Source organism: Bos taurus, chromosome 11 (assembly GCF_002263795.3).
Source record: "Bos taurus isolate L1 Dominette 01449 registration number 42190680 breed Hereford chromosome 11, ARS-UCD2.0, whole genome shotgun sequence".
Classification (NCBI taxonomy): Eukaryota; Metazoa; Chordata; class Mammalia; order Artiodactyla; family Bovidae; genus Bos; species Bos taurus.
In genome coordinates, this window is record NC_037338.1 from 38,254,249 (window position 1) to 38,277,816 (window position 23,568).

At 34.8% G+C, this 23,568-nt stretch overlaps 1 protein-coding gene across 3 annotated transcripts in view; it reads right to left on the reverse strand.

Annotated features, from left to right (window-relative positions):
• PPP4R3B (protein phosphatase 4 regulatory subunit 3B) overlaps positions 1-23,568 on the reverse strand; it is a 52,818-nt gene that overhangs the window by 10,473 nt on the left and 18,777 nt on the right. For 2 of the 3 annotated variants that reach the window (XM_005212614.5, XM_024998632.2), the window contains exons 4-12: positions 22,327-22,950; positions 19,209-19,286; positions 17,993-18,109; positions 16,602-16,718; positions 12,663-12,794; positions 10,941-11,043; positions 8,556-8,597; positions 6,620-6,778; positions 1,689-1,858 (exon numbers count right to left, since the gene is read on the reverse strand). In XM_005212614.5, the coding sequence (XP_005212671.2) occupies positions 1,689-1,858; positions 6,620-6,778; positions 8,556-8,597; positions 10,941-11,043; positions 12,663-12,794; positions 16,602-16,718; positions 17,993-18,109; positions 19,209-19,286; positions 22,327-22,950 (1,542 nt within the window). The remainder of the gene's footprint in view (positions 1-1,688; positions 1,859-6,619; positions 6,779-8,555; positions 8,598-10,940; positions 11,044-12,662; positions 12,795-16,601; positions 16,719-17,992; positions 18,110-19,208; positions 19,287-22,326; positions 22,951-23,568) is intronic. The other variant, NM_001191150.3, reaches the window with a different exon arrangement.

Genomic DNA, 23,568 nt, shown 5'->3' on the forward strand with positions numbered 1-23,568 from the left:
AGAAAACTTGGGGAAAAAAGAAGCAATTCCCTGAAGCCCTTCTGGGAGACTATATAGAACATTTGAAACATAAATGTATTTACTTTATATCACCTATTTATTTTTTGCATTTATATAATAGTACTTTACAACTTAAAATAAGCACTTTCACATACAATTTCACTTGACTCTCATAACAATTCTATGAAATAGGCTTTATTATCCCTATTTTACAGAAAGGGAAAATTGAGCCTATGAGAGACTAGATGGCCTGATCAAGAGTGCACACCTACTTAGAAAGCAGATTTTGAAATTATATTTTCAAAAAACACTGAAAAATATTATTTAATGACTCCTTGCTTAACTATCAAAGCAAGGTAAGTCTTACTAAATAAACAGATTCCTCCAACTATATCACATACACATATCTGATAAAACAACTTGACTTCCTCCTGTGTATTTCCAGTTCTCTAGACCAACAGTAATAAATTCTAAATTCTTAATGATTTTAAGCGATCAATGCAGATGCCATGGTGAAAAGCAGGCTCATTATTAAAAACAGGTTGTGATCCAGGACTAAAGTATACATGCGGTTTCTTTAAAAATAAACCATAATCTGACTCTAAGTCTTTCAACTAGTTCCCCTGAATATCTGAATCAAAAAATATATTGCAGGAAAAAAAGCTAAGTCTTGGGATTCAAAGTGTATTTATCAACCACTCAAAATTATTTTCAGAAAAACAAATTCAATCATAGGAATAAGGATGGCATTATGAACCCTACACTTCATTTGATCTGTATCTCAACAAAAATTTTAAAGGAAAAAATATAAAAATTAATCTCTAATTCACAGAACACTGCGCTGTGAACCTGGGTTCAGAAAGTTGGTGAGCTAATTAACTATTTTCCCTTTTTTCTAAGGCTAGTACTTCTATCTATCTTCTTCATCCTTTTTGCAAATTATACTCATAGCAAATGACTACTCTAAGAAAAAGTCTGCCAAATAATGTTGACTTGAGAATAGTGTGTCATCAGTTCAAATTTGACTTGCAAGAAAAAAGTAATTTCTAGCTTTGATTTTCTTTTTTCAAGTTCTTTCTGATCATGTGGCCATGTCCGCCAGTGGAATCATTTCAGTGTGGGACAGGGTAAATTTACTGTACAAGTTCTTCAGTTTTCATCTTATCTCTGCTATTCACATACAGCTTTCTCTACATCTTTTATGACAATTCTTTTGTTGCCCGAGACTGAGCTGCACCGTTATCTTCAAGCCCTGACTGTGCTCCTAAACAAATGAATGCATTTGAATAGGTCAGCTAATCACTTGGGTGTCTCAAGCCCTCATTAATAAAATAAGGCAGTTGGAATAGTTCACCTAACAGTCTCTTCAACTTAGAATTCCATCATAACATCCTACCTTTTATGCATCTTGTATTAATGTCTACCAAGGGAATTATTTTCAACTTTTCTATTTATTTTTATCACTACCCTTACAATAGATCACAGATATCATATGAATGGCATGCCAGGGTAAAACATCCACATATGCTAAATATCCTGAGCCATTTAGCCGCACCCCCCCCAAAAAAAAGGAACTGAGAAGAATATAGAGTAAACATGATTTAAAATACTATGATGAATTTCATAATATAAAATATTAACATCACTAAACATATATTTTTACTAAGAATCTTTTAATATAAACTTACCACTCTTATAAATTCAAATAACTCAATAACAGCTGAATTCAATAGATTGTACCGAGTTCCATTATCCAGAAGAGCATTTACAACTGGCTCAAAAAGATTTCCCTTCGTGATGTAACGATTGTAAAATTCATCTTTAAGGCCAATTATTCGCCTCATAAAACGGAGAGCACCTAATTAAAAAAAATACAGGGAATAAGTGGATAATCTAATGTTAATTATTGTACAGGTATTTCTACATAAAGAAATGTATATGTTCATCTGAAGTAAAAAGCAAAACTGCATTAAAAATAATTGGGTTTTGAGAAAAATAGAATTAAGGAAAGACCACTCAAAACTTGTAGAACTTACGTAGGGAGCTAACAAAATGCCAACTGGTAGGCAGAGAGCTACAAGGCAGAAAGATTAGAAAATACACAAAACCCACACAATACAAATACTGGCACTATTTAGAGCAGTGCTGGTGGACATGAGACAATATAGTGAAGGCAGCTTAGAATCAGCAGGGCTGTCATTAGGAAGGGGACAAGAATGGTGCAACCTGCCAAGAGCCAAGACTTCCTTAACTCTTTGTGGGACAGGGGGGGAGAAAGGAGTCAGGGAAGCTTTGGAAGTAGGTGCTTCTTTTAAATTTTCTGAAAATACAGCCAAAGGTGCTCCTGTTACCTGTATACAGGAGAGCTAAGGAGTTGCTTTACTTTTCTGGTGAAGGCTATTCCAGTTTTCTTTGCCTTGGGAAAATCATCTGTGAATCAACACTACCTCTAGATTATAATAAGCTGTTTAATCTTTGGTAAACTGTACTATGGCAGATCAGACTGTATTTGTAAAAGAGTGACAGAGTAATAAATAAGCAGTATAATTTGGCTTTTCACATTTTAGAATATTGAAATGAAAATTTCCCTTTAACTAGTCTTTTCCCTGGTTAAATAAAGCTAAACAAATTTAGCAATATTACTAAAACTTTGATGAAACACAACTGATTTCAATCCCTTATTTTTATGTTTGTTTATCTTTTAACTTATAACCTCTCTCCTAGGTAGCTTAATTTATTCTATATATACCACTAAGCCACATCCTTTAAAACACAAAGCTTCTGATTTTCTAAGTTAGTCTCGTTCACAGATGGAAGTTACTAAAAGAAGAAGTTGTGTCTATCGAAAGAGGTTCTAAATATTATCTGAAAATAAAACAGAAATAGGCCACATAAGGTATGAATGCGTGATCACTGTAACACTTAAAACAGGTGTGGACAGAAGTGCTAGACTTAAAACATCACCTCTTTTTTATAGAAGGGTAAGAACTAGTTTATTCGGGATTAAAAAGACTGAAGTACTGGCAAATACCTGAGGAAACAGGCAATTTCATATGTTGCTGGTGAATGAACATGCACACAAAGCTATTAAAACAGCATGTTTATAGTAACTGAAATCTTAATGCAATATAAACATTTAAATACTGGATATTCATTCAAATATGATATATCCATTTAAATAGGACCAATAAGCAGTCATTTCAGAAGGGACTATTTATAGAAAGTCATACAGGAAAATCTAGCATGAGAACATCAATTCTTTCAAAATATAAAGCTTTAATGTAACTCTAATCAGGATGAAATGGATAAAGTTATTTTTAAGTTGCTGTGGAAGAACAAATGTCTAAGAACCAAGAAAATTATGAAAAAGAAAACAGAAGAGGTGCTAGGCAGATATTAAACTTTATACCAGAGATACTATAATGACAAAATAAACATTCTCATTCATTTTATCTTGTGAAATAAAAGGACAGATGATTCAGACATAAGACAAATGTATACGGTAACATTATGTATCAAAAGTATTTTAATTCAGTAAGGAAAATATAGTTTATTTATAAGGTGTTAGTACAATTGGTCATCCATCCAGAGAAAAGCTAGGGGAATTCCCTAGTGGTTTAGTGCTTAAGACTCCATACTCCTGGGCTTCCCTGGTGGCTCAGATGGTAAAGGATCTGCCTTCAAGGCAGGAGACATGGGTTCGATCCCTGGATTGGAGAGATTTCCTAGAGAAGGAAATGGCAACTCATTCCGGTATTTTTGCCTGGAAAATCCCGTGAATAGAGAAGCCTGGTGGACTACCATCCAGGGGTTGCAAAGAGTTGGACACAACTGAGCACATGTGCAGGAGACTCTGATTTGATCTTGCCCTGGAGCAACTAAACCTGTGTGCCACAACTATGGAGCCTGTGCTCCAGAGCCCTGGAACTGAAACTTCTGAGCCCATATGTCACAACTACTGTAGTCTGCGGGTCCTAGAGCCCACGTTCCACAATAAGAGAAGCCATTGCAATGAGAAGCCTGAACAAGGCAACTAGAGAGTAGCTGCCACTCCCTGCAATTAGAGAAAAGCCCCTGCAACAGTGAAGACCCAGCACAGCCAAAAAAAAAAAAAAATCAAATTATTAAAAAACAAAATAAAACTCCACACTCCCAATACAGGGAACTATCCCTGCCTGGCCAGGGAACTAAGATCCCACATACTAAAGAGGCGTGGCAAAGAAAAAAAAAAAGAAAAAAACAAACATATTAGAAGAAAATCAAGGAGTATATTTGTATAAACTTAGGACATAGAAGCGGAGAAGGCAATGGCACCCCACTCCAGTACTTTTGCCTGGAAAATCCCATGGATGGAGGAGCCTGGAAGGCTGCAGTCCATGGGGTCGCTGAGGGTCGGACACGACTGAGCAACTTCACTTTCACTTTTCACTCTCATGCATTGGAGAAGGAAATGGCAACCCACTCCAGTGTTCTTGCCTGGAGAATCCCAGGGACGGGGGAGCCTGGTGGGCTGCTGTCTATGGTGTCCCACAGAGTTGGACACGACTGAAGTGACTTAGCAGCAGCAGCAGTAGCAGGACATAGAAGACTTTAAGCAAGACAAAAAAACCCATACAGACATATTTGTCATCATAAAGAATTTTATAGCAATTATATAGAAAACAATGCCACAAGTCAAGGTAAAGACAAATGAGACGGGACATTTTGTTCCCCAAAATGTGATAAACTGCCGATATCTCTAATATATAAGAGCTCTAAGAAAAAGATAATAGGCAATTCAGAGCAGATAAAATACAAAAACACTAAAATGTGAAAAGATGGTATCAAGGAAAATACAAATTAAGACACAGAATACATTTTCCATCATCAGCTGGATAACATTTAAAAAAGCAGTCACATTGAGTGCTGTTCAATGAATGCATTTTTCACGTCAGGTGCCTCAACCTTTTGAGAAAGTAATCTGGAGGCTATTATGTTAAATTAAAATTGAAAAAGGATATATTAAAAATATAGTAACTTTTGCCCTGGCAATACCAATACTGGGGATCTACACTATGGAAATAAACCAGTAAAGATTTATGTACTAGGCTAATTACTACATTATTATTTGGAATGGCAAAATACCCAAACAATTTTGTAATCCATGTAGCGGAGAATGGTAGACTAAGTTGTGGAAGAGCCACTTTATGAACTGTTACTCAGCTATGTTTAGGAAAAATATTAGTTCATGCCATATCCAATGTCTCTGCTTTTCAATATGCTATCTGCCGCTGCTAAGTCACTTCAGTCGTGTCCGACTCTGTGCGACCCCCGACGGCAGCTCACCAGGCTCCCCTGTCCCTGGGATTCTCCAGGCAAGAACACTGGAGTGGGTTGCCATTTCCTTCTCCAATGCATGAAAGTGAAAAGTGAAAGTGAAGTCGCTTAGTCGTGTCCGACCCTTAGCATGGACTGCAGCCTACCAGGCTCCTCCATCCATGGGATTTTCCAGGCAAGAGTACTGGAGTGGGGTGCCATTGCCTTCTCCGAATATGCTATCTAGGTTGGTCGTAACTTTTCTTCCAAGGAATAAGCGTCTTTTAATTTCATGGCTGCAGTCACCATCTGCAGTGATTTTGGAGCCCCCCCAAAATAAAGTCTGACACTGTTGCCACCGTTTCCCCATCTATTTCCCATGAAGTGATGGGACCAGATGCCATGATCTTCGTTTTCTGAATGTTGAGCTTTAAGGACGTGAGTCTGAGTGAACTCCAGGAGTTGGTGATGGACAGGGAGGCCTGGTGTGCTGCGATTCGTGGGGTCGCAAAGAGCCGGACACAACTGAGCGACTGAACTGAACTGATATCCAGTGAGCTAGAGTAACATGAAGGGGCTGAGATGTGTGTTAGCATGATCATGTTTCTATAAAAATAAAACATGAAAACCTATACATGTGTGAATGTTTATGTAAATTTGCACAGGTATGGAAAAAGGAATGGTAAAGAAGTAGTGCAGGCAGTTAACACTGGCTTTATTAAGGCCTTAAAAATTAAGGTTGTAGTAGGGAGATTAACCTCTTCTCTATACATTAAATGTTTACATTTTAACTATGATTTTCATGTTTAACTATGATTTTCATGCTCAGAAAAAAATCCACAAAGCTCTTATTTTGAAAGAGAAGGTTTCTTTACCTCTATCTGCAGGTGAAATTATGAGGAAGAAAAGAAGGAGTGTACCAAAAATCCACATTTGAGCAAACATCAGCATTAAAGTTTGATTTTTATTGGTCCAAAAGGTCTACTTAAGGGCTACCCATAACTTAATTTTACAAGTTTAAAAAACCTGAGTTACACAAATACATATCAAGGCCCATATCTCAAAAATAAGAGTCACTACTAAATGACAGTTTGATGAAACAGATGTAAAAGATGGCAGGAGAGGTTCTGTTAGTGACATCATTGCACATGGTATTATATCACAACTGAATCTAAATGTGAGCAATATGTAGGTGGGAGAAGCACTATGACCTATTCCTCTTGTCCTTTAAATAAAAGACTATTAAATAAATATTAAATAAAACTATTAAAAATGTTGTTCCATAAGACATTTTACAAGAATGTTCATTAAAACTGTTACTTACACAAGGCCAGAAAAGTGTGCTTTGAATTCATCAAGACCAAGACTCTTCTTAGCAAGTCCTTGTTCATAATATAGTTTTTTATGTGATACGTGTGATGTTCCACACAAAATGTGAGTAGTTCTAAAATTAAGGCAAGCAGCTGTGCTGTTTGATAATTATCTGCAAAGAAAATCATTCTATGAAAATACACACTGCAACACATCTAGACAAAGAGAATACTAAGTATAAATCCTTTATTTTAGAAGAAAAGTAAAACTGTTTTCTCCTAATTTTTGTATCAATTAAAGAAGCTCCAGATTTTTATTCTTTCATTAGGTAGACTCTCCAGAAGTATTAGTAGTTTTACCTACCAAATACTTTCTAAGGCTCTAATATAAAATACTTAAGTATATTACATAATAATCTACAAACATGATAATAAGACCTTCATTGCACTGAGATTTTCTTAGTAATGACTTTGTAATATGTGCTATCATTATTAACATTAATGGGTCTATAAAAGGATCTACCCCATAGTAAAGAGGAAATATCTTAAACTTTTTGCCTAAAGTGGTGCAACACAAATTTCTCAAGAAAAATTAATATGCTTTCTTTAAAGACATCTTTAAGAAAAGGACATTTCTGGCGGTTTGAATATCAAGTGGAAAATATTATATCAAGATTTTAAGACAATAATCTTTTTAACATCAAATCATGATATCAATGAAAGGCCTACTGAAATATTCCAGCTTTTTCTTCCTCAAGAGTCTTTTGTTTACATACTCATGGAATGATTTACAATTGCTTCTAGAATATCAAGACTGAATATATAGATAATTATCCATACCTACTATAAATATTTTAAGCAAGAAAACATTAAGCTGTGAAGAAATTATGGAATCAAAGCCTTAGAGAATAGGAAAAAAAACTGACATCATCTAGTCCAACTATTTTATTTTTCACATAAATATTTTGTGGAACATCACATGATATTATCAGGAAGAAATTTCAGCATTCTTTTTAATAAAAGAATGACCATCAAGTACAGAAAATACAATTCTGATACTCAAAGATCTTTTCTACTATAAATCTAAAAAGAGTTTTACCTGCTCCAGACTAATTAGTATAACAGCCAATACCACAGCCAATATTTGAACTAGTTTCTTACCATTAAAAACAATTCTCTTGGGAGGGAGGAGGGAGGAGGGTTCAGGATGGGGAACACATGTATACCTGTGGCGGATTCATTTTGATATTTGGCAAAACTAATACAATTATGTAAAGTTTAAAAATAAAATAAAATAAAATTAAAAAAAAACCACAATTCTCTTTAATTTCTCAATTCCCAAATTTTATTTACAAAAGATTTTTCAACAAATTAAATGTCTTATTTTCACTTTCCCAAATTAGGACGTGAAATCACTCACTATGTATCTAATAATTCAATCTCTGAATTGCTTCCTTATTTGAAACTGGCTTCCCTAGAACTCTGATGAGCCTTGTAGAAAAGACAGGATGCTTAGGTACACGCAGCATATTTTCCATATTACCAGGTCAATACCTGATACATATGTTCCAAGTAGAAATAACAGTGCTTATACTCAGATTCATGAGACATCTATGTATGAAAGACTGTTATGAAGACTACTTCCTAACTGATTTGCCTTAGTTTATTTATTTAAAAAATAAGAAGGAACTAATCCTCAACTCAATCTTCTAAAAAAAAAAAAAAAAATGCAGGGCATAAGCTCTAAATTTACAGGACAAAAAACCAACAAAGTTTCAAATGGATTTTCCATCTTTGATATTAGAGTTGAATTTTTTTTCTTTTAAAAACCTAGTTTTGGATTTTTTGGGTGAAAACAAACCTTTCCTAGTTTTCTGTAAGTACATTATATTCTGAATAGGAAAAAACTTACAATTTGCATTAGTTCATAAAATAAGAATTTATACTTACCAGGGCAAATCGTGCTGCTTTTGTTAGATCCAACTACATTATCTAATAAAAAAAATTAAAATCAGTGACTTTAGTAATAATACCTCACACTTCCTTAGCACTTTACAACATACAAAGCACATCTTTGATCATAACCCCATTTTACCAGCAAAATAACCATTAAGAATTAGGAGCTTCAGTCAAATATTATACCTCTATCTGCAATTTTTTTAGAGGCTTGGGTGCAGATGAACAATTATTAAAAGATGGTATCAAATATTCTGATAAGATAACACAGATTTTAACAATTAGTCACTTATGCTTTGAATTAAAACAAATTAAGAATACTAAAAGTTTCGATTCCTAGGTTCACATCTTAGAGCATATTTATGTAAGGAAACATAATAATGTATACCAGAGCATTGTCTATAACAACAGAAAGCTAGAAATAAGTTACTGTGAAAAATAACACCACATTATACATGTCACAGTAATATAAAAAACAGGGGTGAAAAACTCCAAATTTAGCATTTCTTGAAGGATGGGGATGGGGTAAAATGAGCATGCATAAGAAACTATGTATAATTTATTTTTTAAAAACTGAAAAAGCACAAGTCAGTACTGACAAAGCAATGGGAAATATATATCTGTGATGCTATTATCTAAATATTTCTGTATGCTGGAAACGTTTTACTTAAAAATGAAAGCTAAAAATGCATTTAATTTATATAAATGGAAACTTTCTGAAAGAAAACATGTGACATGCTTTTTTTATCCATTCAATTTTATATTTTGGAGAACTAATCAGTTGACAGATCAAAATTCAATTATTTTGACCGCTAATTAGTATTCCACCGTACAAATATACTACATTTTCATTTCCTACAGTGAACAATGCAAGGACATTCTTATATCTGTCATGCATATGCATAAATGCTTCCTAAGATATAAATTAAAAAATGGAGCTGATAGTATTATCTAGGGTATACAATTTTTATTAGTTTAACAAACAGTTTAATTGACTTCCTCTTAACTGATTTAACAGATAGACCATCATTTTCTGAGCTTATGCCCCCCAACATTTCTCACTTCACCAGTTGAGCTGTATACTTCTCCAAGAGTCAGTTCTTTAGCTAGTTATATTTGGCACATGACCACATAATTTAAATACTGCAGATTAATTAAATGTCACAGAACTGTAATACCTATGGCTAAGTTAAATACAGCAGAACTCAACTTAGTTGCACAAAATTATGAATACTTAAACACTTAAAGGTAAAGTACTTAAAACCACAGCAGAATTCTACACTCAGATTGCTTAAAAAATATGTTTCGGTTTTTACTCCACTTTAATAAACTGAAACCAGAAATCATAGCTGATAAATTATGGTGCTGTTTATGTAAGAATGCAATATGGAAATACAATTAAAAAAAAGAAAGTGAAAGTGACAATGTTAGTTGCTCAGTCGTGTCTAACTCTTTGCAACCCCATGGACTGTAGCCTGCCAGGCTCCTCTGTCCACAGAATTCTCCAAGCAAGAATACTGGAATAGGTAGCCACTCCTTTCTCCAGGGGATCTTCCCAACCTAGGGACTGAACCCAGTTCTCCTGCATTGCAGGCAGATTCTTTACCGTCTGAGCCACCACAATTAAAGAAAACCCATATACAAAAAAAAACTTTCCTGGTGAAGTTTTACCAGGTAAATGGTAAAGAATCTGCCTGCAATACAGGAGCCCAGAGTTCGATCCCTGGGTTGGGAAGTTCCTCTGGAGAAGGGAATGGCAATCCACTCCAGTATTCTTGCCTGGAGAATCCCATGGACAGAGAAACCTGATGGACTACAGTCTGTGGGGTAACAAAGAGCTGGACATGATTGAGCGACTAACACACACGCGCATGCACACACACACACACAAAAAGAAAAAAAACAAAAACAAAAAAGGACTTGACCCTATTCGAACTATCAGTAAGAGTCAGCATGTAAACGTTCAGTTTATTTTTAAAAATTATTATTCTCTGCTTTAACCAACTTTTAAAACTTCTGATCCTTATGTTCTGAAATTAAAGCATTTTTTACTGTATTGCCAACTCTAAAATGATGGTTCCCTTGGATTTTCTAATGTAGGCAATATACTTTCTACACTTACTCTGATATTAACTCTTAAGAACACTGGGAACAATCTTCTTTTGCTAAGTGTTCACATCTCTCTTCCTCAAGGTGTAATACTTTCTGCCACATTTTGTACACACTTCTCTACAAAAACCATGATTTTGTACTGTAGGTTAAAATTTTAAGTAATAATTTCCCTGTCATAAAAAGCATCAAGTAAAGAGACTGTTAGCTTTAATACTTATCTTGATCTTTTAAAACAGAAATCATAAGCAGGTAAGTAAGAGGCCCTACCCTTTTCACGTCTGTCTTCTGAAGTATTGGTCAAAAGTGGTGCTGTGAGGACATGCATACAATGGTTGTAGAAGAAATTTAGAAATTCACTTTTTTCAGTTTTCTGAAATATACAGAATTAAAATAAAAACTTTTATTATCTTTATAATAGAACATCTTCAAGAATTAGCAGTGCAAGTCATACACAAATAAGAGATACTTTAGGATACTGTGAAAGACTCAACAAAGTTATATTCACCTTAATCTTATTTCTGAAGAACTGACAAACCTATTTTATATTACATATGAGATGAAAAAAAGCATTATAAAAGGTTTCTCCAGGGGAAATTATTCAAAATAATTTTCTTCACGAGTATGATTTGAAATGCAACGAAAAATCTATCAACGGAGAAGGCAACGGCAACCCACTCCAGTACTCTTGCCTGGGAAATCCCATGGATGGAGAGGCCTGGTAGGCTGCAGTCTATGGGGTCGTAAAGAGTTGGACACAACTGAGCAACTTCACTTTCACTTTTCACTTTCATGCACTGGAGAAGGAAATGGCAACCCACTCCACTGTTCTTGCCTGGAGAATCCCAGGGACTGCGGAGCCTGGTGGGCTGCCGTCTATGGGGTCGCACAGAGTCGGACACGACTGAAGCGACTTAGCACCAGCAAGAACAATTTAACCGCTTAAAATCTGAAAGCCCAGATTTCACAACGTATCCAAATTTGAACAAACACAAAGTTAATTTACCAGGCCACTAGAAATGGTATAGATTTTAGATATTTTTAAAATAGCTTTAAGAATTTGTTACTTGGAAATTTGGAGAATAGTGCCTTTTGGTTTTTTGACCACTATTTTTTATATAATTGGCTCTATAAACTTGTAATGATTTGAAAACATACTTTTTCTCTAAATTTGAGGAATTCTATAAAGGAGAAATATTCAAGCATTTTGAGATAACCACTAATAATATTTTGTGATATTTCCTTAAGTCCTTTTTTGGTAATGACTCCTTTCACCATGCAATTAACATAATCTGATACATACTGTTTCTTTTTTACTGTGATAAACATATAGAATTTACCATCTTACCCATTTTTAAGTTTATATATAGTTCAGTAGTGTTAATTATATTCACATTGCTGTTTTAATTTTTAAGATGCTAACATACAGAGGCCAAGAAACAAAAATAGAAGTGCTAGCATTTTACCAAGATTTTAGCAGATTACAATCTTGTATTTTGCTGCAAAAATAACTGCTATGCTATGCTATGCTATGCTAAGTCACTTCAGTCGTGTCCGACTCTGCGTGACCCCTAGATGGCAGCCCACCAGGCTTCCCCATCCCTGGGATTCTCCAGGCAAGAACACTGGAGTGGGTTGCCATTTTCTTCTCCAAAGCATGAAAGTGAAAAGAGAAAGTGAAGTCGCTCAGTCGTGTCCGACTCTTAGCGACCCCATGGACTGCAGCCTACCAGGCTCCTCCGTCCATGGGATTTTCCAGGCAAGAATACTGGAGTGGGGTGCTATTGCCGTCTCCGAAAAATAACTGCTAGAGGAGTATTACCGCTACTCGAATACTGAGTGTACAAATGCTTGAATGCTTTTCAAAATTGTACAAATTTTCAAAATTTAAATATTTACATATAATTTATGTATTTATACATAACTTAGTATAAATAAAATCATCTAAAACTGACTAGACCAAAATGTTTCTACTGCAGAGTAATTTCTTACATTAGTTGTAGCCAGCATGTTCTCTGGATCAATTAGAGTACGAAGAAGTCCCATTAACTGAACAGCACCTCCTAGCTCAGGATCAGTGTCACAGATCATTTGTTCAATTACTACATTAATAAGAAGGATATCCTGGAAGAAAACAGGTTTCTATGAGACCTGGTTTCGATATAAGACAAACACACCAGCTGAAAGAACAAAATCAGAATCATACAGGAAGGAAAAAAAAAAGAATGGATGAAGTTATCTAAACTTTTTAATCCTCATGTCTTCAAAGTTCTATAAACATACTAGAGTAAAAAGAAACCCACTCAAAACCAAACAAAAATCAGAGCACACAATAGCTTACAATATCATCAATATAGGCAACGGAAAGCAAAGTCATTTACCAGCAATTCTTATTCGCTAACGTATTCTCAATCTCGGCAACAAAAAAACACTGACAAAATATATGAAACTACAACTGGTGACACCAGACAATGAAAGACACTGGGAGATGGGTAACAAATGAGATGAGCCCTATGATACATGTTAGGTATTATTATTAGTATTAATTACTGGATTCTGCAAACTAAGTAAAAATCAACTTCTAAAAAACTGGCATTAACCATGTGGCTAGAGATTATGTTGTGGAGAGTAATATGGAATAGCAAAATGGTCTTATCCCAGAAGTACACTCACCTCAGCAAACAATTAAAATTAATCTACCTATAATGCATGACTAAACCCACTTCAAAGTAACAATGTGCTGAGACAATGAACAAATAATTCCTAATATAATGAATGATTTAACATTCATCAATGAGCTAAAAGCATTACCAGCATTATAAGCTAGTCGTTTGTAAAATGGGCTTCCCTTGTGGCTCAGCTGGTGAAGAATCCACCTGCAATGTGGAAGATCTAGGTTCCATCCCTGGGTTGGGAAGATACCCTGGAGAAGGGAAAGGCTACCCACTCCAGTATTCTGGCCTACAGAATTCCATGGACTGTATAGTCAGTCCACAGGGTTGCAAAGAGTTGGATACAACTGAGTGACTTTCACTTTCACTGTCTGTAAAACAGGCTTCATTTTAACAAACTTGATGAACAGGAAGAACAGCTAAATTAAAGGACCAAGCCTCTAACGGCAGTACAGCTAATAACTAGCTAGGTAAGCGGCCTTATTTTAACTCTTCCATGCTGTTTTCTCCAATCAACTAAAATTCAGCAGTCATTTAAGTCAGACCACTCTCAAAATTCAAGCCAGCATTTCTAACTGCATGGTATAGTTCTTTTCTGGTTAAAACAAATCTAATTTTCCTTAATCTGCTTCTCCAACAATGGCATTCATCACACTAGAAAACTCATGATCAAGCAACTTACAGCAAAATAATGGAGATTTAAGACAAACAACAGGAAAATTACTTCTTCGGATGTCACACTATGACTTGATCTGAAAATAGGCTGTTAAAGAGTAACCACAGGGACATTATTCCAGCGCTAGGTCACCAAAATTTACTCTTGAGAACACTCTCTTAAATTTGTAGTCTTAGGAGAAGCCTAGTAACTCCTATCCCATTAACGTTGCTTTACTACCATGACCTCTGAGTTTTACTTCTCTTTATATTATCAGAGAAGCTTTGCAATTAGAAACTTCAATTCAGAGGGAGGAGGGAGGAGGGTTCAGGATGGGGAACACATGTATACCTGTGGCGGATTCATTTTGATATTTGGCAAAACTAATACAATTATGTAAAGTTTAAAAATAAAATAAAAAAAAACAAAAAAAGAAACTTCAATTCAGAACCAGCTTCCAAATGCCACCACTATTTACTTGCAATATTCTGGAGTCTAAGCCAGGGGTCATTAAACTACCAAACTACCTAACTGGTTGTTCACTTTGTAAATAGCTTTACAATAAAACATTTACTGGAACACAGCCACACCTATTCATTTTCAAACCATCTATAGATGGTTCATACTAAAGAGAAAGAGTTGAGTAGCTGCGACAGAGACTGAAGGACCCACCAAGTCCTATTTACCTTTTGGCCCTTTAAGAAAAGTCTGCCATCCTTCATCTAAATAGCATGAGTGAGATTAGTTACAGCTTCTGGAAGATGCTTCAAAGCCTTGGTATAATAGTTTCTAAATCAAGTTTTAGAGAAACAATACTTCTGTTGGTTTTATCACATTCCAACGTCATAGTATTCTTAGAAATACATACTTTTGTTTTTAAAGTACATTTAAGTGGGTTTAAGAATTTTTCAATTCTTAAATAATTAGCCACAGAGGAAAATAATTAGAAACAGAAGGAAAGTTCTGGGTATCTACATATGGAATTAACTTTATCCAGATAATCGGCTGGCCTCCCTATTTTCTGATTGGGAAACAAAGAACATACTTTATTCCATTGCTTCCAAGGTTTCTTAAAAACTTTTTAACTTCTAGATGCTGAGATATATTTTATCATCTACAGCTTTATACAGTCACTGTTAGTCAAGTGGCAACCATGACAAAGTTACATGACAGATTTGCACTGACACTTTCTGCTAAGATCAAGAAAATATTAGAATCTGTGCACAGATATAATGACTATAGTAAAAATGTTAACATTTCCTTGTATCTTAACACATTTTAATCCTGTAATCCATGTTGCTAAAACCAAATCTGCTCTATAGTACTAGAAAGAAAAGTTTGAATGTTGTGCGTTTATTTTGAGAGAACATCAAAACATTAACTGCATACTGAATACAGAGCTAAGTTATTTCTTCAATGTTACCACCAATTTAACATAGAATTCAGCACGTAGACTTCTTAATTCTGGAAATTAAAGAAAAAATAATTTAGCTTCATTTGTGGGCTAACTTATTTTGATGTAAACAGAAATTTTAAATTGGAAAATTGTTAGACCTCAGAAAATTCAGGGAAATCAAAGACTGGAGACTGTGACTACAAGAAAAAGAGAAATTAAAAAGGGACTTTTCAATGTTAAAAATGAGTAACTGCTTCCCCATGCCTCATGCATCAGTTAAATGTAAACAAGGAAATATTCCTAATGAAAACATAAATAAAAGATTTAAAAATTAAGAATTCTAAGTTACTAGGTTTGAGAGATTTTCTGATGAATGCTCATAATCCCATGCATCACTGAGGATGAAGATGTGTTTGTTTCAAAGTTACCTTTTGTAAAAATGACACTAAGATGATATCAACAGTGACATGGTAAATCAATTAACACACTGAGTATTTCTTTAGTCAGATTTAGCATCATTTAAACTTTAAAATATACTTAATACAAAATATTTCTTCTATTTCTTTCCTACTACCTGAAAAATAGCATTAGTCCTGATTCTAAAAACTGCCTTAAAAAAAACTGGAAATATCTAACAAAAATAGAATGCAAAAATCTAAACAGACATTAATTCAACAGTAACAAAAACATAAAAGAATCAAATTAGCATTGGGAATCTAGACCTTCTTTAAGAAGGAACATTATTAAATTTTAGTTATTTTCTACTTAACACTAACATATATTTAACATAAAGGTACTTCATTATGAACATATGTTCATTTTGTCTTTAAAATAGTTTAAGGGGAAAGTTTAGCATTTTTGTAGTGGTTGGTTTCATATTTAAATGTTCATCCCCACTAAAATAACAGACACATCTGAACATGCAAGAGCAACTTCTAAGTTATACTAGAAAAGTGCTTGACCTAAGGGTTTAGAGTTACATTTCATTAGATTCACTAAATCTATCTCAATACTAGTTTGAATTTTTTTTTTTTAAACAATAAACACATCAACTGCTATATATTCTGGGCTTGCCAAAGTCACAACTGATTAGAAATCCAATTCTTCTTTATAAAAGATTAAAATTACGGTTATATCCCTTTTCTCTCAACAGTCTGCAAATATTATTCTACAGGTAATTCACATGGAACCAAAACAGTACTACTTACGTCATCACTCTGTTGGGCTTCTTGCATTACAAATTCTCGGACCATGGATGGACTAAACTCTACTAGATAAGAAAATATATCTGTTGCAGCTGACCTGACTTGCAAATCGTCCATGCCCTGATAAAAGGAGAATCAGATTACTTGGAGAATGTTGACCCCCTCTTTTCTCCCAGATCTATGGCAAACATATTTTTGGATTTAGACATGGTACTAGAATCAAAATACATACCTCTCATCATTTTCTTTTACAAATACTAAATGCTTTTATTTCAAATGTTCCCTTGCTATCTCTAATTTTCTTGAAGAGATCTCTAGTCGTTCCCATTCTGTTGTTTTCCTCTATTTCTTTGCATTGATTGCTGAGGAAGGCTTTCTCATCTCTTCTTGCTATTCTTTGGAACTCTGCATTCAGATGCTTATATCTTTCCTTTTCTCCTTTGCTTTTCGCTTCTCTTCTTTTCACAGCTATTTGTAAGGCCTCCCCAGACAGCCATTTTGCTTTTTTGCATTTCTTTCCCATGGTCTTGAGCCCTGTCTCCTGTACAATGTCACGAACCTCAGTCCATAGTTCATCAGGCACTCTATCAGATCTAGGCCCTTAAATCTATTTCTCACTTCCACTGTATAATCATAAGGGATTTGATTTAGGTCATACCTGAATGGTCTAGTGGTTTTTCCTACTTTCTTCAATTTCAGTCTGAATTTGGCAATAAGGAGTTCATGATCTGAGCCACAGTCAGCTCCTGGTCTTGTTTTTGTTGACTGTATAGAGCTTCTCTATCTTTGGCTGCAAAGAATATAATCAATCTGATTTCGGTGTTGACCATCTGGTGATGTCCATGTGTAGAGTCTTCTCTTGTGTTGTTGGAAGAGGGTGCTTGTTATGACCAGTGCATCTTCTTGGCAAAACTCTATTAGTCTTTGCCCTTCTTCAATCCGTACTCCAAGGCCAAATTTGCCTGTTACTCCAGGTGTTTCCTGACTTCCTACTTTTGCATTCCAGTCCCCTATAATGAAAAGGACATCTTTTTTGGGTATTAGTTCTAAAAGGTCTTGTAGGTCTTCATAGAACCGTTCAACTTCAGCTTCTTCAGCGTTACTGGTTGGGGCATAGACTTGGATTACTGTGATAATGAATGGTTTGCCTTGGAAACGAACAGAGATCATTCTGTTGTTTTTGAGATTGCATCCAAGTACTGCATTTCGAACTCTTTCGTTGACCATGATGGCTACTCCATTTCTTCTGAGGGATTCCTGCCCGCAGTAGTACCAAGTGAATTACAACTTAAAACATTCAGCATGCATTACTATAATAAATTACTTCCCATCCACAATATAAAACTATTACAAATTTTCAATTTCAAAAACATGAAATGAAGCTATATAATTACCATTACGATTTCAAGAGCAGGAAGAATCCCCAACTTTGCCAGAGTTTTGAAAAATGCGTCTCTGTTTTGAGGTTGTAATGTCTGAGAAAACGCACAAAATTCCTTGAAAAAATTAACCTGTAACGTTAGAAAGTATAGTGAGAAGCTGACACACATTAAAAGAAACCTTGGGGCAAACTGTAATGTGAACTACCAGTGTGGAATTAAACCTCAAAGACCTGAAAACCCAGCTACCATTTATTATAACATGGTTTCTATGTTCTTTAGGTTATGAGGAGCCAGGATACCCTGACTTCAAATCAGCCAATTCATCTTTGGTATAGTTATTTATTAATGGCATATTACGTTTTTCATTTATAAAATTACCCCTTTACACCAGGAAACCTCTAATTCTCTTTCAGTATTTCTTTAGCATCTGACTATAAAGTTTAAAAAAATGGTCAACTGTTGATAAACAGTAGTCACCATTCTCTTTCCCCTAAGCGTGGTTTATATCTCAAAAACCTAACTATCAACACATTTGAAATAAAAGCATCTCTAAGAGCCAAATTATTTATCATTCATTTATTCAAGAAGGATTCTCCCATTTTTTAAAATTTATTTATTTTTAATTGATAAGTGCTTTACAATATTGTGTTGGTTTCTGCCAGGATTCTCCCTACCTGTTTAAAAAAAAAAAAAAAGCATCTCAATAATGTTTCTACAACCACAAAAATATATGAGTTTGTAGTTCTGTGCTAATATAATCCACATGTCTGATTTTATAATTTATAAGGCACATATTCCCTCACTGGGGGGAAAAATTAAATATCTCTAAAAACTTCTAAGATATATAAAATAGTACGTTTTAGAAATTTTAAGGATAATCATTTTATAGTATAATTTAAATACAGTTGACCCTTGACAATACAGGGGTTGGGGAACCCACCCTCCACTAAGTCAAACACCTGCATGTAATTTTACAGCAGGCCCTCCATATCTACTGTACCATATCCAACCTTGGACTATGCAGTACTGTGGTGTTTACTACTGAAAAAACAAAAAAATCTGTGTCTAGATGGACTCATAGTTCAAACGTATGTTGCTCAAGGGTCATCTGTTACTTTCATACCAATTATAAAAGTCTTCCTCTTAAATTAACAAGCTCAATATTAAAAGCTATGTATGCCAAAAGAGTAAGAGCTCTTTAAGCGTGTGAATTTCAATAATAACTTACCAATTCACGTCGTTTATCATCATCCGTGGCCTCATCTGTTAATTGTGCAAAAACTTCAGACAAAAATTTCTCATCTTCCTACATGAGAAGAAATATTACTATGAAATATTAACAAAAGTATAAAGTTATACTCATTTGATTTTACAAATTACAATAAAAGTAGATGGAAACCTACTAGCAGTTTCATTATAAACTTAAAATTCCAGTATATTCATGTTATAAGGTTCAAAATTTGACAATACCTTTCAATATTAGCTAGACATATATTACTACCTCATTTACATTTAATCAGAAACCCCTAAAGAACTATTTGAAAAACAAAAATTTGATGTTCTAAAGAGCATGCATGAAAACTCTATTCACCTTAACTGAGTGCCTCTCTAGCTCCTGTTCAGGGTCTATTTATTTACGCTTAATTTAAACATAATTCAAACAAATTTGAAGATTTCATTATTAGTCCATAGTGGATCAGAATAATGGGAGTTACAAATTCGGCAGTAAAGAATACTGATGTCTGATAGTGGTAAGATTATAAATGCTAACAGTGATTATCTTTTGGTAATGGATTTTCAGTGATTTTCTTCTTTGCTCATTTGTATTTTCCAATTTTCTAGAATAAGTATGAACAATTATATTACAAAGGAAAAAACTGACATGAATATTGAAATTCACTTTAGAGAACATCTTCATCAAAACCTGCTGAAAGTCATGCTTTACTGCTGCTAAGTCACTTCAGTCGTGTCCAACTCTGTGCGACCCCATAGACGGCAGCCCACCAGGCTCCCCTGTCCCTGGGATTCTCCAGGCAAGAACACTGGAGTGGGTTGCCATTTCCTTCTCCAATGCATGAAAATGAAAAGTGAAAGTGAAGTCGCTCAGTCGTGTCCGACTCTTAGCAACCCCATGGACTACAGCCTACCAGGCTCCTCCGTCCATGGGATTTTCCAGGCAAAAGTACTGGAGTAGGGTGCCATTGCCTTCTCCGAAGTCATGCTTTAAGCTTTAGTAATCTTCAAAATTCACTTTTATGAAATATAACTCTAATAATTTTAATTAATTAAAAGAACATAACCTAAAAATATTTGTAATAGTGGTAACTGCATGGTTGACAATAAAAATCAAACCATGACATATTAAGGATATAGCTAGTATGTTGCGTACAAATCACTTCAGTTGTGTCTGACTCTTTGTGACTGCATGAACTGGGGTCTGCCAGACACCTCTGTCCATCGAATTCTCCAGGCAACAATACTGAAGTGGTCTGCCATGCCCTCCTCCAGGGGATCTTCAGACTCAGGGACTGAACCTGGGTCTTTTATGTCTCCGGCACTTACTGGCAGGTTCTTTACCACTAGCTAATAAACCTGCTCCTTTTCTTACTGTGAATCCCCCATGAAGAGGTATCAATCCCTTAAAGCCTTTCTGAAACAAGATAGAGCACATATGAAAAAATAAATGAAAAGCACTAGGTATGACTATGGAAAATATAATATGCTCTCCCAATAAATATCCTTTGGTGCTACTCAAAGACACATCATTGACAAATAACCCCTTTCACTGACGCAGAAGTGTTCCTTTTGTTAATCTGTTGATTCCCTTTGGACCTTATGTATGGAGGTCTGAATCATTCACCTTCTGAGACAGTTCAACTGTATAAATCACTTATCCTTCAAATCATTTATCTGTCTCAATATTTTAGATTTTAGTGAATAAATACACATTTATCTCAACACCTTTTATAAATTTTTCTTTTCCTGCACTGCTTCCAGATTAAGTCCTTCTTTCCTGTCTAAAGATTTTTAACTATTTTCAGAATGTTTTCATTGGAAAATAGTTTCAGTTCTTTGATAAATGCAATTTCCCATTTAAATTCTTCTTATAGGATTCATTATTTGTGTGCTGACAGCTAAAACTCCATAAAGGATTAGAGAAGCAATTTCAAGTACTACAGTCTGCTAGGAGAATGCTTTCTGATTCCCAGTATTTTTTTTCCCTGATCTCTATTATGAAAAAAAAATTTTTAATTTGGCTGTGCTGGGTCTTAGTTGTGGCATAAGCACTCTTAATTGTGACTTGTGGGATCTAACTCCCCAACCAGGGATCGAATCCGGGTCCCCTACATTGGGAGTACAGTTTTATCCACTGGACCACCAGGGAAGCCCCTGTTATTCTTGATAATATTCTACAAAAGCACTCTATTCTGATATATGTATTAAGGGAGCTACTGAATGACAGCTTAAAGCCTATCATAAATACAGCTGGGAAATCTCCCCCTAAATCCCTGCTTCTCTAAGTATTAATAATTAAACTAGTTTCCTTAGATCATTTCAGTTTTTCTTTACCGTTTCACTTTAAGAGCTTTTTAATAAATCATAATTATTCTAAGTCAAATTGTGCATGTCTACTACTTTAGGTAACAAAACCTTAAGGGGAAAAGAGGAGCTGCTCCTATAAAGTCTGAAATTAAACTTTTTTCTCTGCAACGATGTAAAAATGGGCACATGCACAAAACCAAAATGCCAAACCCAGGACTCATTCACCATTAGAGGTACAAAACTTCCGTTATACAATTCAAGGAAACAGAAAAAATCAGTCAGTCTTAGTCCTGGCTGCATATCTGAATTATCTGGGAAGCTTTAAGCACACACACTCTCACATACCCACAATAATAATTAGGTCTCACAAAATGGCATAAAAGGTATTTTAAAAAATAAGCTGCTTCTGTTTAAGATGGAAAAAGTTCGGGAAATGGACAGTAGTGATGGCTGCATAGCACTGTCAATGTACTCACTGCTATGAACTGTACACTTAAAATTATTAAAATTCTGAATTTTATGTCACATATACTGTACCACAATGTTTTAAATGCAAAAAATGAAAAGTTAAAAAAAAAAAAACACAACCCAGCTGCATGACAGGAGATTTAGAAATATAAAAGATCACACTAAGAAATGACTCTTCAGAAAACTATGAGATAAAGCCCTGTTTTCTGTGTTTGATAGTACATTTAAAGTAAACAAAATAAATATTTCAAAAAGAAGGAACAAACACCAGCTTAACTATTAGGGTGACTACATATTTGAAAACAGAATTGTGAAGAACACCTTAGTTTACTTACCTGCAACATGCTGACTATTTCAACTTTGTTGAAGAAAATAAAAGATGTAAGAGTAGAAAGAAAATTCTCTTCAAAAACTGATGGTGTAGGCAAAATGATGTCCTGAATGTATTGTACCCTGTAAGTCTGATGTATTTTTTGCCTTAGTTCAGAGTCTGTTATTGGTATAACTTCCTTAAACTTTGCAGTTTTGGTCAAGAATTCTCGGTGCCTTTTTGGCTGAGCCAAAGCAGGGTCATATTCAAGACATCCCACGACATCCATGATACACTCATCAGAAAACATAACCTCAAACAGAGTTGCCTTATTTAGGAATAAGATTCCTCTAATAATTTCATACAAATGGTGTAAGCCTTCAGTGTTTTCCAGGTTCTCACAAGCTTGGAATAGCTGCAGTAGTTTTTTAATATAGCCTTCATTTTCCAAGGCCAGAGCCAGCTTTTCCCTACGGATAGGTGAGGAGAGAACTGAGGTAACTAAGTCAGCAATCTCTTCAAGTTTATTGAGTTCACATGTGGGTAGGTCAATCAGATGACTGGTTTCAGGCATTTCCTCAAATCGTTCTTCTTCTGATTCATCAATAAGGTCCTGTGTGACTTCCACTGATGGATCCTTACCTTGAACCTAAAAATATACAGGCACAGCTGGTTACCTTAAAAAACAAAAGAATTCAAAATTTCGGAAACCAAACCACTCACCACTGAATTTAAGTAAACATACCTTTTAAGGAATTAAAATTATTTGAGTCTTCAGTTACTGACTGCAGATGATTTCACTTCTAAATTTCCCAACTTATAACTTGAAGTTAATTCTGATACCTAATAACCTGAGTATTTCAGATAAAGTGGAGTGAGCTTTGCAGAAATTAACTCTTCTCTCAGTCCTCCAATTATGTATAACAAAGCACCACCACACTGGCTTAACAAGGACACTATTGAGTTCAAACCAAATTAAAACCCAACTCCTTGTCTATTCAAGACTAAGAAAATAAGATTTCCTCAAAATATTTTTGAAAAAATATTTGCTTTTGCTCTGAGTCTGAAACTGATAAACAGACTAATAAAAAAATATTAAAAACTGGCATTCATTTAACATCTGTGATAAAGCCTCCAAAGGTTCTAACATCTAGATAAAAATTACACTATAAGGAATAAAGAACTGCTATATGATTCAGGTTGACTGTTTTATGATTGAAGAAAAGCAAGGCTAACAAATTTTCTAACGAATTACTCTAAAAGAAAA